Source organism: Cetorhinus maximus, chromosome 4, assembly GCF_964194155.1.
Source record: "Cetorhinus maximus chromosome 4, sCetMax3.hap1.1, whole genome shotgun sequence".
Lineage (NCBI taxonomy): Eukaryota > Metazoa > Chordata > Chondrichthyes > Lamniformes > Cetorhinidae > Cetorhinus > Cetorhinus maximus.
Window position 1 is genome coordinate 168609183 of NC_135882.1, and position 18075 is coordinate 168627257.

The 18075-nt window shown below is 44.6% G+C and overlaps 1 protein-coding gene across 3 annotated transcripts in view; it reads right to left on the reverse strand.

Annotated features, from left to right (window-relative positions):
* The window catches only part of vps13b (vacuolar protein sorting 13 homolog B), a 1109808-nt gene that overhangs the window by 465994 nt on the left and 625739 nt on the right, over positions 1–18075 (reverse strand). For all 3 annotated transcript variants that reach the window (XM_078541117.1, XM_078541119.1, XM_078541118.1), the window contains exon 22: positions 6485–6609. In XM_078541117.1, the coding sequence (XP_078397243.1) occupies positions 6485–6609 (125 nt within the window). The remainder of the gene's footprint in view (positions 1–6484; positions 6610–18075) is intronic.

Genomic DNA, 18075 nt, shown 5'->3' on the forward strand with positions numbered 1-18075 from the left:
CCAAGGTCATCGAGGCCAACAGGACAGCAGAGTCAGCAGGCTGTCTCAGATGCCACTCCGAGCAATGGGGCAGCACCAAGACGTAGCACCCGAAAACGGAAACATAAAACACATTAGGCACACCACGGGCTTCTCACTGGAGCTTTTGTGTTGGCCCAAGATTAGGTGCTTAGAATTTCTTTTTGCTTGCTTGCAGTATTGTTTTACAATTGGGAGATCATCTGATTTGAAAATTAAAATTCAGATGTGTGACCATGGCTGAGGGTGGCTGGTTTGTTCTGTATGACAGAAAACTGTCATGAGTGTTTGTTTGGACATTCAAATTTATGTACAAGGCCTTTAGTTCCTGCTGATGACCTGGCAGATTTTGCACTTAGGTGCCGAGTATGGATGCGCCAGGCAAGGCTGCTGGTCCATTTGTGCTAGCTGAAGGTTCGTTGGATTAAAGCCTCATGGGTTTCCCTGCCTCCTTGGTGTAGTCCTGGGTCAGCGTCTACCCCCTCAGCATTATTCTGTGCGTGCTCATCCTCAGCATCAGTGCTGGACTCATCGTGTGCATCCGCAGCCACAGACAATGTGCGACGTCTTCATCGTCCGCTGCATCCCCCCTTTCCAGCGCAAGATTGTGTGGAGCTCAGCATGTAACCACTATCACCGAGACACAACCTGGGGGGTACTGGAGTGCATCCCCTGAGCGGTCCAGGCATCGGAAGCGCATCTTGAGAAGACCGTTGGCTCTCTCCACCACAGCCCTTTTGGAGGCATGGCTCCTATTGTACCGCTGCTCAGCTTCTGATCTTGGATGGCGGAGAGACGTCATGAGTCACCTTCTGAGGGGATAGCCCTTGTCACCCAGCAGCCATCCATCAAGCCGGGCTGGAGCACTGAAGAGCCTCGGCACCTGGGAGTGTCTGAGGATGTAGGCGTTGTGGGAGCTGCCTGGGTACCTTGCACATGCTTGTAGAATCAGCAGAATCAGCATCCTGTGATCACACACTATCTGCACGTTCATGGAGTGGAAGCCCTTCCTGTTGACTAAGGCACTGGGCTCACCTGCTGGCGCCTTGATGGCCACATGTGTGCAGTCTATTGCACCCTGGACGCGGGGGAAGCCAGCAATGGCCGCGAAGCCTCTGGCTCGCTGTGCCTGGCTTGCCTGGTCCCAGCGGTAGGGGATGAAGATCAATGCACGCTTGAACATAGCGTCTGTAACCTGCTTGACACAAGTGTGGACAGCTGATTGGGAGACACTGCAAAGATCACCCACTGAGCTCTAGAAGGAGTCAGAGGCATAGAAGTTGAGGGTAGCTGTGACCTTCAGAACCACTGGCATGGGGTGCCCACCCACACAGTTAGGAGAGATCTCAGGGCCAATCATCTGACAGAGTTGACTGTCTCCCTTGACAGTCGGAGCCTCCTTTGGCACTGTACCTCAGACATATTGAGGAAACTGCTTCGTCGCCTGTATACCCTGGCAGCAGGATAGTGGCGTCTTCTGCGGCTCCTTCCCACCTTGGTCTACCTCTTGGCCCTGCGCACCTTGTGCCTGCGCCTCTCCTCCCAAAGGTGGCTCCTCGGGAGGCTGGATGTGCACTCCTGGCCTCCTCCTTCTAGCCCTCCCTTCCTCCTCAGAGGAGCTGTCTCCAGTGGGCATGTCAGATCCCATACCCAGGCTAAGGGGAGGCTTCCTGAAAGCTGCAGGCCCGCAAAAGATTCCTGACTGCAGAGTGCTGACCTGAAGGTTAAAAGTAGACAGACAGCTGCTGGAATTCGTTCTGAACTGCTGCAGATCACACAGGCAAGTTTAAAATACTTTCTCCAATAAATACTCCACAAAGCAGATTGACGACCCCACTGAGCCCTCTTATCCCATCCGTGGATGAGGTTCATAGAAAAGTCTCCTACCCGCCTGCCTGTTGCGCCCGTGCGCCGACCCAAAGATCGCACAGGCGCCTATAAATCGCCGTCGATTGAAGACTAAGGGGCCTTAACTGGCCCGTTAATTAATGGCAGGCGCGTGTCGGACTTCATCGCGCGCCCGCCAGTGAAATATCGCGATGGCGCGCGGTGACATTGGGACGCTCGCCCAACGTCACTGTGCGTCATTTTACGCGTGGACGTGCGGGGCCCACCCCCCACATGTCAAACTGAAAAGTCTGCCCTCTGCTTCTGGGATCAGTAGTTTTCCCCTTGTTTTCAAAATACAAGAAAAAGCTTATGATCAGTAAGACTAGTTTCCCTCTGGGGTTTGGCTAGCTCAGCGAATAACATCGACTGCGGTTATAACACTCGACTAATTCCTGGAATGTTGGGGTTGTCCTGTGAAGAAAGGTTGGATAGGTTGAGCCTGTATCCATTGGGGTTTCGGAGAATGAGTGGCAATCTTATTGAAACATATAAGGTCCTGAGGGGACTTGGCAGGGTGGATGCTGAAAGGACTACGGCTAGGGGACAAAGTTTAAAAATAAGGGGTGTCCCATTTTTTTCTCTTAGAGGGTCATGAATCTGTAGGACTCTCTTCCCCATATTGTGGTAGAGGCAGGGTCATTGAATATTTTTAAGACTGAATTGGATAAATTCTGATTGACAAGGGAATCAAAGGGTGTAGGGGGTGGGAAGGAAAGTGGAGATGTGGCCATAATCTGAGCAGCTATGATCTTATTGAATGGCGGAGCAGGCTCAAGGGGCTGACTGGCCTACTGCTCCTAATTCATATGTTTGTATGGAATTGGGTGTCGCTGGCAAGGTCAACATTTGCTGCACATCCCTAATCACCCTTGACCTGAGTGGCTATTTCAGAGGGCAGTTAAGAGTCAAGCATATTGCTGTGAATCTGGAAATCAGACCAGATAAGGACGACAGATAGAATGTCTCTAAGGGACATTAGTAAATCAGGTGGGGTTTTATGACAATTGTTGATAGTTTCATGGTTACTGAGACTAGCTTTCAATTCCAGATACGTTATTGACTGAAGTCCTGTAGCCAAGGTGGGATTTGAACTCATGTCCCTAGAGTATTAGCCTGGGTCTTGGATTACTAGTCCAGCGAAGTTACCGCTACGTTACTACCATCCTTTCTATTTAAAATGGCAGCAAGGGGTGTGGAAATGCTGAAACAGAGCAATGGTTTCAGCCTAGCCACAATCGGAACATAGGAACAGGAAGCGGCCATTGAGCTTGTTCTGCCATTCAATGAGAGCATGGCTGATTTTTGGCCTAACTCCCTTTGCCCATATCTCAAGTACCATTTTAACCACACCCAACACCCCCAGCTCCCTCGCCCACACCTTTCCTGCAGGGCCAGGATTAACATCAAGGATAATAAATCAAACGGAACTAAATGTTTAAAACAGTTAAATATTTACAGTGGCCACCTGCACAATCATTGTGAGATTGGCTACTTAACTAATAAACTGCATTACTGTTTGCACTGTCGTGAAAAGTGTACATGCATCCCATAGCTAAATGAGATTTAAAACTCCAAAAATCGCAGCTTTACACTCCAAAGGCTGAAGAAGTTTGAGTTCTTCAAAACATTCTTTTTTTTTAAAATACATCTGTGAACAGGTGACAGCTTAAAGTGAATGCAAATCTTGCTCAGGTGACACACCCTCCTTTTAAATATGAAGAGAACTGTGAATGATTCAAAATATATCAGAGGTTGAAATCACTACTACCTTTGGCCTATTCCAGTATGCTTAAGTTACTCATTTTAACTTTGTCATACATTATTATTACCATCTGAATGGTAGAAAAGGAAACACTTTTAGAAACGGCTTCAGTTTCTGTCGCTATTCATACAGTTTATGGTGTAAGGCCGCCTTTGTGATCCACAATGTTGAAGACTATTGTAGGCTGAGGGTATGGGGTCCATTTCTAAAGTTTAAATTATGTTACTATTAATTTACATTCAACACAAATTACCAGTACCAAAGGATCTTGATCTTCTGGTTTAGGATTTAGGATGAGGTAATAGTGCTAAAATCAGCCCTTTCTAAAACTTTTGGCCCACAAAATTCAATCAGGGCAAGCTAAAGAATGAAAGGCTCACATTCTTTTTTTTTATTGTTTCATGGGATGTGGGCATCAGGACAAGGCCAACATTTGTTGCCCATCCCTATTTACCCTAAAACTGGGTGGCTTGCTAAGTGATTTCAGAGGGTAGTTAGAGGACAACCACATTACTGTGGGTCTGGAGTCACATGTAGGCCAGACCAGATTTCCCTGAAGGGAATTAGTGAATTGGATGGATTTTCACAACAATATTGCAAGGTGCCATGGTGGGATTTGAACCCATGTCCCCAGAGCATTAGCCTGGACCTCTGGATTACTAGTCCAGTGGCATTGACACTACGCCACCACCTCCCCCTAACATAGTACCTTTCCCGAACTCAGGACATCCCAAAGCAGTTTACAGTCAAAGGAAGTGAGTTTTGAAGCGTAGGAATCAGGGCAGCCAATTTTCACACAGCAAGCTCCAAAAAGCAGCAATGCAATAATGACCAGATAATCTATTTTAACCACATTGATCGAGGGACAAATATTGGACAGGGCACTTGGCAACAACTAACAAATACTCTAATTTATTGACTTGGCGAGCATTAAATGTTATCAAAGTTGCGAGCATTCTTAAGACTCCTGTTTTGCCCTACTTGATGCTTTAGAACAGCTGATCAAAGGCAGCCTGGAAGCAAGTTCTGCCACAACATCAAAAACATGGCAATGGTAGAATTTCCCATTCAGAAGGGCATTAAGCCAGAATTTCAAGATTTCACAGAAGTTCTACACATGTCTACCATTACTGTTCAACACTTCTAAAGAATGACGATGAGAAACGACAGATGAAAAGTGGAAGGATTGCGAGTAAATTCAGTAGATCACAACTGCCCTTTAAATTTGAATGTGCCAGATTTCTCCCCTCACATTTTTGTACAATTGAGAAACCAAAGGGAAAAATCAAAACCCACAAAGTATCTTAAAGATTGAATGAAAAAAATTAGGTCAATCAATGTTTATTTTTCTGAAGACACCATTTACCTTCAACATTCATGATAAACATGCTGACGATTAATATTTTCCTGGAGTGTTGAACAAAAACTAAATGTGCATGGTCTTTCTACAATAGAAGTTCAAAATCAACACTTTGTGCTTTTTAAAATATCCAGGGATTGGGATTGATAGAAATGCTCTACAGAAAGGAGGCTTGTATTCGATGAGGCAAATGGCCTCCTTCAGTGCTGCAATGACTCTATGAATTGTAGTTAAATAAATACATATCCAAAGCAGAAATTAACATCAATAAGAAAATCATCATTTGCATAATGGTGCAAGCTGTATGGTCTTACTAACGTACTGCATAACTGGATCCTACCACAGAAAAGATGTCCAGCCCAATGGAATGGGGCCCATGGCCATGTGTTTCAAGTTTTGAGGGCTGCATATGATTAACTCGCTTTTGTAGGTTCAACAGTATCACTTTCCTTTTCAGTTATACATTTTCCACATTATTGGACAAGTATTTAAAATCATTCCAAACATCACATGATTTATGGGTGTTGGTGCATTGTGAGATGCCCAAAAGTAGTCGCCAACCTGTGTTCCCTGGCTCCTCCCACCCCACCAAATGCTCAAGTTGACTGTCTGATGCTCCTTCTTTCTGCCCTGGTGGAGTCTGGTCCACAGTTCTCTCAGCTCAGATTGCTTCAACAATCTTCTCTACTATTCACTCCCTGAAGTTGCTGTTTCTTCTCCCACTGCTTGTGTTTTTTGCACTTCCCAGACAGAAGGACTGATGAAGGCCACCCCCTCAAATTTAATAATAAAACAGCAGGCTTTTTCCAATCTTCTAGGCCCGTATAGCTCAAAATGCTGCAATTGGCAAGGATTAAACTGAAGTGCACAAATAGACAACAATAACCATTGAAAGTCATATATTGCGAGATGACCTGAGAGCTATTTCTTCAACAAAGAAAGCTTCCAGCACCAAGAACAACTTGCAATTGCATTGTCAGACAACAAAAAATTGGCCCAGAGCCATAGAAGTGAAAATTAGATCGGAGACGAAACACTTGTCAAAGGCAAATAAGTTTTAAGGTAAATCATAAAGGAGGAAAGAGAGGCAGATAGGTGGGGAGGTTTAGGAACAGAATTCCAAGAGGTTAGGCCCTAAGTAGCCTGACTGCCAATGGTGGGACGAGAGGCCAGCATTGGAAAGAGTGCAGAGATCTGGAATGGCTGTGGGGCTGGAGGAAGGGTGAAGGCCATGGAGGGAACTGAAAATGAGAAATGAATGAGAATTTTAAAATCAAGGCATTTCTGGTCCTGGAGTTAACGTAGGTCAGCAAGCATAGGGCTGATGGGTAAAAAGGATTTGGTGTGAGTCAGGGTATGGGCAGCAGAGTCTGAGATGAAAGCATCCTGAACAGTACTGTTTAGATTATTTAAAAGTAAATAGGAGCACATCTGTACCTAGGAGTGACACATACCTGAAGTGTTAGGCGTTTGACTGCATCCCATACTAATCCAATGAATTCCTTCATTCTTTCTTCTGGACTGCTCCATTCTTCAGCACTTTGCATTACTTTTATTGGGACAGAGAGTGGACGAGATTCTTGAACAAGAACAGATGACAGTGGCAATTAGTAACGAAAAGCCAATGTATAGAGGTATTACCCACACTTTGTACAAATTACAACCTTATGATGCCCTGCAAATTCCACTGCTAAAATGCTGGATTGCAATCAGAATCACAATATGCATTCAAAACAGGATGCATTCGGTTTTACTGTTGTTTTCCCAACCACAAGCAGGTTCATAAAATGTTATAAGAGCTAATGTAGGAAAGTGGTCACGGTCATACTCATTCCACAAAATACACGTTTAGAAATAGCATCCTAAAAGCAAAATCTGTGTCTCAAATATTTTTGCTAATCTAGTTTGCCATGTTAAATGAAAATTATAGTCGGGAGCTGACGTGAATAAAACACTTTGATTAAATATTCTCACTCATAAAAAACAATTCAGATAAAATGTGAAGTGAGTCCTGGTGAAGACTTTGGGGTGATATATTCAGTTTATAAAGTGGATGCTTAATAGAAACCTAAATAGAAAGGAAAATGCAGCCAATTAGTAACATGCGGACGATCTGAAAATTGCCCACACCAAAGCTGAAAATGGCCCTCTTCAACTTCTTGACTTAGTCTGCAATCCACTGCAAATTAAGAAACCAGGTTCCAATAGAGACACAAGTTGCAAAAGCAAAGTTCCAAAATAATCTTTGAGTGTGGGTCTAATTAGTTAAACTGATCCTCATTTCCCATTGTTCTCACAAGCCTTAACATTTCTCATTCTTTCAATGTACATCAACCTCCACAGCAACTTAATACTCCATTTTGACAAGGGAAAAGTACCAAAGGACTCTGTACTGAAATATACTAAGAGGCTGAGAAAAGAACCTCAGTAAAGAGGTTAAAGAAACAGCGGGGAGAAAAAAAATTGTAGATTCAGGGAATTCCCCCCCCCCAAACCCTTAAGGTGGTCAAGCAGGCAAGCTGCAAGGGATGGCGGCTGTCCATAACAAAACATAGTCTCAACTGACTAACCACTCACCACCTATAACTGTCGATATCCTCTTCTCTCAGGAGCTCGTCAAGTTGCCTTTTATAGGCAAGTAGTAGCCTCATACCCACAGGAATATAGGGACAGGAGTAGGCATCTTCTTGAGTCTATTCTGCCATTCAGTTATATCATGGCTGATCCACATCTTAACTCATAGAATCATATAATAGCACAAAAGAGGGCCATAAGGCCCAACCTGTCCACAGCTCTCCACAGGAACAGCTCAACTGGTTCCACTCCCCAACATTTTCCCCATAACCCTGCAAGTTTTTTCTCTTCAGGTGTTTATCCAATTCCCTTTTGAAAGTCGCAACTGAATCTGCCTCGACCACATGCTCAGGTACTGCATTCCAGATCCTCTTGTCATTGCCTCTTTTGCCATTCAGCTTAAAATCGGTGTCCTTTGGTTTTCGACCAATGGGAACAGTCTCTCTCTATGACTCTGATTTTATGATTATGATTACGACTATCTACTTTGACTAACCCCCTTGTGATTTTGAGCACCTCCATCAAATCTCCACTTCTCTAAGGAAAACACCCTAGCTTCTCCAATCTATCCTCGTAACTAAGTCCCTCATTCCTGGAAATTAATCTTGTAAGTCTTTTCTGCACCCTCGCTAAAGCCTTCACGTCTTTCCTAAAGTGTGGTGCCCAGAAGTGGACACAGCACTCCACTTGAGGCCGAACCAGTGCTTTATAAAGGTTCATAGCTTTTGTACTCTATGCCTCTATTTATAAAGTCCAAGGCCAAGATTTTCCGGTGGTCAGGCGGGCTCGCGGATGGGCCCGGGAGCGGTCAGGGAGTCAACCGCTGCCCACGATCGGGTTCCGACTGCAATTTCACACTGGCTGGCCAACTATCGGCCAGCCAGCATGAAACACGCGCTGCAGCGCTCACTGCTGCCGAAGTGGGGGCAGGAGGAGCCAGAGCGCGGGAGTTTACACATGCGCGCAGTAAAAGATCCCTGAGACACAGAGCTGCCTCAGGGAGCTGAAGGTATTTAAAATAAAAAATTAAGATATTAAAAGTAATGAAAACATGTCCCCTCATTTTTTAAAAAAAAAATCACTGGTAGAAACTTCATCCCGCTCGTGGATGAGGTTTCGCCAAAAATGCAAAGGCTGCTTGGCCTTTATGCCCACCTGCAAACCGAATGGTTGGACAGGCAGCGAAAAATTTGAATCAATTACTTCATTAAGGGCCTTAATAGGCCACTTAATTGTCGGCGGGCACGCTACCAGCTCTCGCACATGCCCACCAACCGAAATATGGTGCAAGTGCGCAAAAACGTCGGGACGCTCGCCCGACGTCATCGCGCGTCATGAGCACAATATTCTGCCCCAGGATCCATATGCCTTTTTAATCACTTTCTCAACCTACCTTGCCACCTTAAATGATTTGCGTTCTCTCTGATCATGCAACTCCTTTAGAATTGGCAGCCTTTGTTTTATATTGACTCTCCTCATCCTTTACTTCTAAAGCCAAGGATTTTGTCTGCTTTTTTAGCAGCTTTCTCAACTGATGCTGTGGATTCAAGTTCCACTTCAGAGACTTGAGCACAAAATCTAGGCTGACACTCCCAGTAAAGTTATGAGGGTGCTCTGCACTGTCCGAAGTGCTTTCTTTCGGATGTGATGTTAAACCAAGGCCCCATCTGCTCTCTCAGTTGGACATAACATTATTTGAAGACACGGATGGGATTTCTCCTGGTGTGCTGGTCAACATTTCTCCCTCAAACAATGCCTGGAACAGATTATCTGATCATTTTCTCCATTGCTGTTTGTGGGACCTTGCTGTGCTAGGTTTCCTACATTACAACAATGACCAGACTTCAGAAGTATCTCCTTGGATTTTTTTTTTCATTCGCGGGATGTGGACTTCACTGGCTGGGCCTGCATTATTGCCCATCCCTAATTGCCCGTGAGGTGGTGGTGGTGAGCTGCCTTCTTGAACCGCTGCAGTCCATGTGGTGTAGTTACATCCACAGTGCTGTTAGGAAGGGAATTCCAGGATTTTGACCCAGCGACAGTGAAGGAACGGCAATATATTTCCAAGTCAGGATGGTGAGTGGCTTGGAGGGGAAGATCCAGGTGGTGGTGTTCCCATGTGTCTTCTGCCCTTGTCCTTCTAGATGGAAGTGGTCATGGATTTGGAAAGTGCTGTCTAAGGAGTCTTGGTGAATTCCTGCAGTGTATCTTGTAGATGGTACACACTGCTGCTACTGTGGGTCGATGGCGGTGCGAGTAAATGTCTGTGGATGTGGTGCCAATCAAGCGGGCTGTTTTGTCCTGAACAGTGTCAAGCTTCTTCAGTGTTTTGGGAGCAGCGCTCATCCAAGCAAGTGGAGAGTATTCCATCACACTCTTGACTTGTGCCTTATAAATGGCGGACAGGCTTTGGGGAGCCAGGAGCTCACCTCGTCGCACAATTCCTAGCCTCTGACCTGCTCTTGTAGCTATAGTATTTATATGGCTAGTCCAGTTCAATTTCTGGTCAATGGTAACCCCCCAGGACGTTGATAGTGGGGGATTCAGTGATGGTAATGCCACTGAACGTGAAGGGGCGATGGTTAGATTCTCTCTTGTTGGATATGGCCATTGCCTGGTACTTGTGTGGTGTGAATGTTGCTTGCCACTTGTCAGCCCAAGCCTAGATATTGTCCAGGTCTTGCTGCATTTGGACATGGACTGCTTCAGTATCTGAGGAGTCTCGAAAGGTGCTAAACATTGTGCAATCATCAGCGAAAATCCCCGCTTCTGACCTTATGATGGAAAGAAGGTCATTGATGAAACAGCTGAAGATGGTTGGGCTGAGGACACTACCCTGAAGAACTCCTGCTGTGATGTCCTGGAACTGAGATGACTGACCTCCAATGACCACAACCATCTTCCTTTGTGCTAGGTATGACTCCAACCAGCAGAGAGTTTTCCCCCTTATTCCCATTGACTCCAGTTTTGCTAGGGCTCCTTGATGCCACACTTGGTCAAATGCTGCCTTGATGTCAAGGGCAGTCACTCTCACCTCACCTCAGGAATTCAGCTCTTTTGTCCATGTTTGAATCAAGGCTGTAATGAGGTCAGGAGCTGAGTGGCTTTGACAGAACCCAAACTGGGCTCAGTGAGCAGGTTATTGCTAAGCAAGCGCTGCTTGATAGCACTGTTGATGACACCTTTCATTGCAAAATTCTTTGCAGTGTCCTGAAGTCGTGAAAGGTGTCATATAAATCCAAGTGTTTCTTTCTTTTCATGGAAAAAATTCAGATCAGATAATTTACTGAAGTAATTTTACAAGGAACATCTAAAATCCCCCCACATTGGTTAAAAATTAACGCTGTCATGATCTCTGGCTTTGTGACCCTATTGATACCTATTCAAGTGTATAATTATATTATTTTGATCACTCCAGTGCCAGAATTATTTTGATACACTCGACTGGTTTTATTTGTTCACAGTTGCCAATTATCTTTCGAAACTCCTTTGGAACTCCAGAAACATTACTGGGTATTGCTCAACACTAAAGTAATTTTTAAAAATCTTTTACTAAGAAATGGTTTTTATATCTCCCCAACGCTCAACAAAAAATTCATTTTCTGGTGTGAGATACTCAAAAATACAAATGAGTACACAGTTCTACATTCACAGTATAAGCAGCAGTGGAGGCTTTTAAATTAGTCTCAGGAATGTGATAAGAAGCGCTGGGCTGGAGGGGCAGGGTGGATTTAGGGAAACCCGCTATAGGCTCTGCTCTCAATCATTATCCAGTGGCCCTGAACATCTGGAACTTCGTCCCCCAAAAACCTGTTCTGGTTCAGAGTCAATTGAAAATTCTTAGGCCAGGATAGCAAGGGATATGGAATGAAGGGAGCTGAATGGAGTTAAGATACAGATCATCTATGATCAAATTGAATGGTGGATCAAGCTCGTGATGATGATCAGCCTACTCCTCCTCCTTTGAACATTGGTCAAAGACAAAAATTTTGTTGCTTTGTCCCTTCAAATAGCCTGACTACACGAAAGCTCAGATTTTCTGATTGCACGTGATCCACACTGCATGCATATCAAAGTAAAACTTTTACCTGTTTGACTGCACTCAGGTTGATCCTACCAAAGTTTCCAGTGTTGACATTGTAAGCACATTTCATAGGGATCTTGCCTGTTGAGGGGCAGTGCTGCAATGTTTAAATGCCAAAAGACCCAGGACACAAAAAAATGTAATTTTGGAAGAAGGAGCTGAAGAGCAATGAAAAATATTTATTGGCTGTGTACAAGAGTACCCAGGTTGAACGGGCCTCATTAATAAGGTGCTTAACATTTCTCCTGGAAAAGTGCAGAGCTTTAATCAAGAACAGTTGCAGAGAGTAGCCTGATCTTGAGGGGCCATTCAGAGACTTGCCTTGCTAGGTAAAAGAGTGCCAGCATGGTTGTCTGTCCTGAATTGAAGATATTGGGGTTACCACCAAAGAGAGCATTGATGCAATGGAAATGGTTGCAAACCAGCTGAACATTCAGAGACTGGAAACTTATCCTGTTGAAGTACCCAATGGTGTTCAAGAGAGCACATAGTGGTCAATTGGGTGCAATGTGGAATCTACCTTGTGGAATCTTGCATTTTATAAAAGTTGTAGTGTACTGCTTTTTTAGTCACTTTTTTTCGGGGAGGTGGTGGCATAGTGGCATCATCACTGGACTGGTCATCCAGAGACCCAGGGTAATGCTCTGGGGACCCGAGTCAGATGGCAGATGGTGGAATTTGAATTCAATAAAAAATCTGGAATTTGAAGTCTGATGAAACCATTGTCGATTGTCGTAAAAACCCATCTGGTTCACTAATGCCCTTTAGGGAAGGAAATCTGCTGTCCTTACCTGGTCTGGCCTACATGTGACTCCTACTTTTTTGTTATACATTTCTGCATAACTGATTGCCTAATATCTCCTTTTGTGCACCTCTATGTCTCAAGCTGCCGTCTTCAAAAGACTGAAGTTAAGAAAACTCACTTGGAATTCAACTTGTTCAGGATATCATGTTTCTTTGCCTGGGTCTTTTAAAATCTATGTATCTTAATGTTAACGAAAGTGTAACTGGGAGTTAGATTGAATAGAGGATTTAGAAGTTATCATAGTAGTAATTTGTAGATCAATATATGTATTTAAAGTAATTTCTTCTATTAGAAACTTCTGCCACCGGTGAGGCCATTGTTCCAGTCTCCGGACGGACTCTAAATGCTCCATCGTGACACCTTTCAGGGAGCTGCCTTTGCCAGTTTTAAAGCGCCCACTGGCCCTGCCGCCGCCTGGCTCTTCCTGACCATTCAGAAGAAGCGTTTCACACTGGGCAGACCTTAATTAGTCAGCCAGCATGAAATCGCGGTTGGGGACTGATCGCAGTCGGGGCCCATTTCCTGTCCGCTCCCGGGCCTGCCGATTGCGCGTGCTCAAGGAGCGAAAAATTCAGGCCTCTGTTTTTTAGAGGAACAGAAGGAGCAGTAGAAGGAAAGTAGGCTTTTAAGGCAGTTCAGGAGGCAAAAAGCCCCATTCACAGGTATTCCATGAAAGAACAAAAAAAGCCCAGCTTAAAGTGTGAACAGAAACAAATAAAAGTGAAGGTCTAGTGCTAGCAAATCCCAATCTCAAATCCAAATTAGAGCCTGTTTCACATTCACTCACAGAGGTCAAGAAGCAACAATTAGCACTAAAATTTGGAAAGAAAAAGAGAATAAACTACATTAGGAAAGCTAGTCCTATTACAATTGCAAGATTAATTTCTACTCAAATCAGCTACCTGTGTTCCACATTGTAAAAGTAACAAAGCCATATTTTAAAGGAATATTCTGGCATAAATATTGAAGCTGTCACTACAATGTCAGAAATAAATAAAAATAAAGATTCTTGATCGATGACTATATGATTCTTTAGCAAGAAATACACTAGTGTAATGTTATCCATTCACATTTTCTTGCACCTCCAAGTATATTAATTAAGGGTTGAGTTTTACACTGACCGGGTGTCCGGCATGTGCCCAACCCGATCAGGTGTGAAACTGCACAGGATGGCATTGGGCGAGCGTCCCGATGTCATCCTGCGCTTGCGCAATGTTTCAGTCGGTGGGCACACACAAAAGTCGGAAGCGCACCCACCGACAATTGAGAGGGCAATTAAGCCCACTAACAGCGCAGTTGTCTGTCATTTTACAGAGCCCATCCAACCCTATGGTTAGCAGACGGGCGAATCGGCTAGGCGGCCTTTACATTTTTCATCAAACCTCATCCAAGGGCAGGAAGAGGTTTCCGTTATGAAATAAAATAAAAATAAATACCTGTAGACAGGATTTTATCAGCTATATTTTCAAGTGACTGATTGTGATGCATGGATATTTTTTTTTTTGCAGCTTTTTAAACTTTTATTTGAGCATTTCAGGTCTGCAGCTCCCTGAGGCAGCTGTCTGCCTTCAGGGGGCTCTCTCACACGCTCGCCTGCGCCTGTGGAAACGTCATCGCCCGCCCTCTTCCTGCCAAACTCCAGCAGCGCTGAGCTTTTCAGCACGCGCTTCACTCTAGCTGGCCGTTGATTGGCCAGTCAGGATGAAATCGCGGTCAGGGGCCGATCGCGGTCAATGGTCCGTTTCCCAACTGCTCCTGGACTGCCGATCACGCCTGCCGAGCTGAAAAATCAGGCCTAAGTCTTAGGTCATGTTGCCTTTCATTTAATGCCTTCAACAAGAACATGTTCCACTCAGAGTATTTCCTCATAACTCATCCCTAATTACTTGTCCCTAAATGCTTCAACACATGAATATCCTTTATAAGGTCCTGTGCCCAAAATTGCACAATGCCTTCCAAATCTGACCTTGCCAATGAGCTTTAAATAACATAAAATAACTTGTTCTGATTGATAATCAAGTGCCTCTGAGGTGCATAGTTCTTCATTGAGCTTTTTAATTGTGGAGCTGTAAGCAAAAAGAAATCTTCTGTTTCGCACCATTGTTGTTACCGACAACTTTTTTTTTGCTACACTCTGAAACTTTTAATATTTGATTAATCATCAACTGACTTTTTTGATCCTCATGTCATAAACTTCAGGCAACTTTGATCTGATTGGTCTTTTTTCCATTCTTTCTACATCTATATAAACAGACTTTGAACCTTCTCTGTTGTCATGTTAGTAGGTTCGTCCTACAACTTCATTTTCCCACAAGCTTGTTGTTGTTAGGTTTTGCACATTTTTGATCTCAGTCTTAATTGTCATCCGAAATTAAGTTTACTTTTATGTTATACTGTTCAATGTGGCATATAATATAGCATATGGCAGCATCCCTGTTACCTCTTTGTAATTCGCTTATTCTGTCACCCTTTCATTTTGGCTGTCCCTAAGCTGTTCACATATCTCAAATATTAAAAAATCTCTCATGATTACTATAATATGGTTCCTTGGGGTCTTGTTTAAAACAAGCTGTGGCTGAAACTTTGCAGAGGCATTGCCAGTCACTCAGTATAACTTTGGCAGAAAATCAGTAGAATCCACAGAGATAGTTATACTGGGAGCTTCCTCACTGACTTATAAGCGAAGAAACACCCCTCATCTACTTGAGCAGGCCAGAGGGTACGCTGTGGCAAATGGGTCAACTCCCAACTCTCCAAAGCCTCTCCACCACCTATATGGCACAAATCAGGAGTATAATGGAAAACACTCAACAGGCCTGGATAGGTACAGCTACATCTTTGTGATGCAGAGTGACGCCAACAGCATGCGTTCAATTCCCATACCAGCTGAGGTCATCCATGAAGTGAGGTGACCCTCAGGTTAAACTCACCACCAGTTGTCTCTCTCTCATGAGAGAACAACCTATGGTCCTCTGGGACAGCCTACGGTCCTCTGGGACTACAGCGGCTTTCATTCATTCATTCAAGAAGCTCAAGCTCCAGGACAAGGCAGTCTGATTGATTGGCGACCCATTTTCCAGCTTAAACATCCACTCCCTCCATCACAGGCACACCGTGGCAGTAGTGTGTAATATTAACAGGATGCACTGTGGCACAGGATGTATGGCAGTGTAATGTCCCAACTGCTGAGGGAGGCAAGGGAAGAGATCACAGGGACTCTGACCCAAATTTTTAATTCCCCTCTGGCCACGGGGGACGTGCCAGAGGACTGGAGAACAGCTAATGTGGTCCCGCTATTTAAGAAGGGTTGTAGAGATAAGCCAGGGAACTTCAAGCCAGTGAGTCTCACGTCAGTGGTAGGGAAACTATTGGAGAAAGTTCTGAAGGAAAGTATCTATCTCCACTTGGAGGCGCAAGGTTTGACCAGGGATAGTCAGAGGGAGGTCATGCCTAAGAAATTTGATTGAATTTTTTGAGGAGGTGACCAGGTGTGTAGATGAGGGTAGTGCAGTTGATGTAGTTACATGGATTTCAGCAAAGCCTTTGACAAGGTCCCACATGGGAGGCTTATAAAGAAGGCAAATGCACATGGGGTACAGGGTAATTTGATAAGGTGGATTCAAAATTTGCTTAGTTGTAGGGAGAAGAGGGTGATGACAGAAGGATGCTTTAGTGACTGGAAGCCAGTGTCTAGTAACGCACCACAGGGCTCAGTCCCCTATTATTTGTCATTTATATAAATGACATAGATGACTATGTGGGGGGTAGGATTAGTAAGTTTGTGGATGACACAAAGATTGGCTGGGTGGTTAACAGTGAGGTTGAGTGTCTTGGGCTACAGGAAGATATAGATGGGATGGTCAAATGGGCAGATAAGTGGCAGATGGAATTTAACCCTGAAAAGTTTGAGGGGATACACTTTGGAAGGAGTAATTTGACAAGGAAGTATTCAATGAACGGCATGACACTAGGAAGTTCTGAGGAACAAAGGGAACTTGGCGTGTGTGTCCATAGATCTCTGAAGGCAGAGGGGCATGTTAGTGGGGTGGTGAAAAAGCCATATGGGACACTTGCCTTTATCAATCGAGGCATAGATTACAAAAGTAGGGAGGTCATGTTGGAGTTGTATAGAATCTTAGTGAGCCACAGCTGGAGTACTGTGTGCAGTTCTGGTCATCACATTATAGGAAGGATGTGATTGCACTGGAGCGGGTGCAGAGGAGATTCACCAGGATGTTGCCTGGGATGAAACATTTAAGTTATGAAGAGAGGTTGGATAGACTTGGGTTGTTTTCGTTGGAGCAGAGAAGACTGAGGGGCGACCTGATCGAGGTGTAAAAGATTATGAGGGGCATGGACAGGGTGGATAGGGAACAGCTGTTCCTCTTAGTTGAAGGATCAGTCACAAGGGGGCATAAGTTCAAGGTGAGGGACAGGAGGTTTAGGGGGGATGTGAGGAAAAACGTTTTTACCCAGAGGGTGGTGACGGTCTGGAATGCGCTGCCTGGGAGGGTGGTGGAGGCGGGTTGCCTCACATCCTTTAAAAAGTACCTGGACGGGCACTTGGCACATCATAACATTCAAGGCTATGGGCCAAGTACTGGCAAATGGAATTAGGTAGGTAGGTCAGGTATTTCTCACGTGTTGGTGCAGATTCGATGGGCTGAAGGGCCTCTTCTGCACTGTGATTCTGTGAATGTTGGCAAGTGATTATCCTGGACGCCTGTGCAGACAGCCCCCTTGGGAGGTCCTCACCATGCCCAAACAGGGAGCCATCTACTGCCACCCCTGCTCTTTTCCCCCTCTGAAGGAGAGGTGGTGGCATAGTGGTATTGTCACTGGACTGGTAACCCAAAGACCTAGGGTAATGCTCTGGGGACCGGGTTCAATAAAATTCAATAAAAATCTGGAATTAAGAGTCTAAATATGACCATGAAACCATTACCAATTGTCGTAAAAACCCATCTGGTTCACTTATGTCCTTTAGGGAAGGAAATCTGTCGCCCTTACTTGGTCTGGCCTACATGTGACTGCAGACCCACAGCAATGTGGTTGACTCTTAAATGCCCTCTGAACAGGGCAATTAGGGATGGGTAATAAATGCTGGCCCAGCCAGCGACATCCACATCCCATCAATGAGTAAAAAAAAAACTTCTGCTGATTAGGTACCTCTGATTCTGTGGGTGCATTTTAACCCAAACTTCATGTTAACTGTTAGTTTAAACAGCCTCTGGCTGATGGTTCAAAGCCCTTCCCCTGACCTACAAGGTGAGCCCTGTGAAAGATCTGGCTATGGATTTTCTCTCAAATCTGATTTCAAATTGCTGGATTTCAGTGGACATCTAGATCACATTTCTGCATTGGACTACATCGAAAGAAAAGTAAGAGCCTACTTCTGTCCAGAGTCTGCTGCTATTATTTTTTTTCTCTTCTTTTCTGATCAGCAACCTGCGGAATAACTTTGATCTATGTGATCTTTCAAGCTTGGCTTCCAATTTCTGGACTCCTTTCAACATCAAGGCTAGGTTTTCTGTTCTGGACTACACTGGCTATGCCATAAGATCCAAATTCTGTCTCTGTCT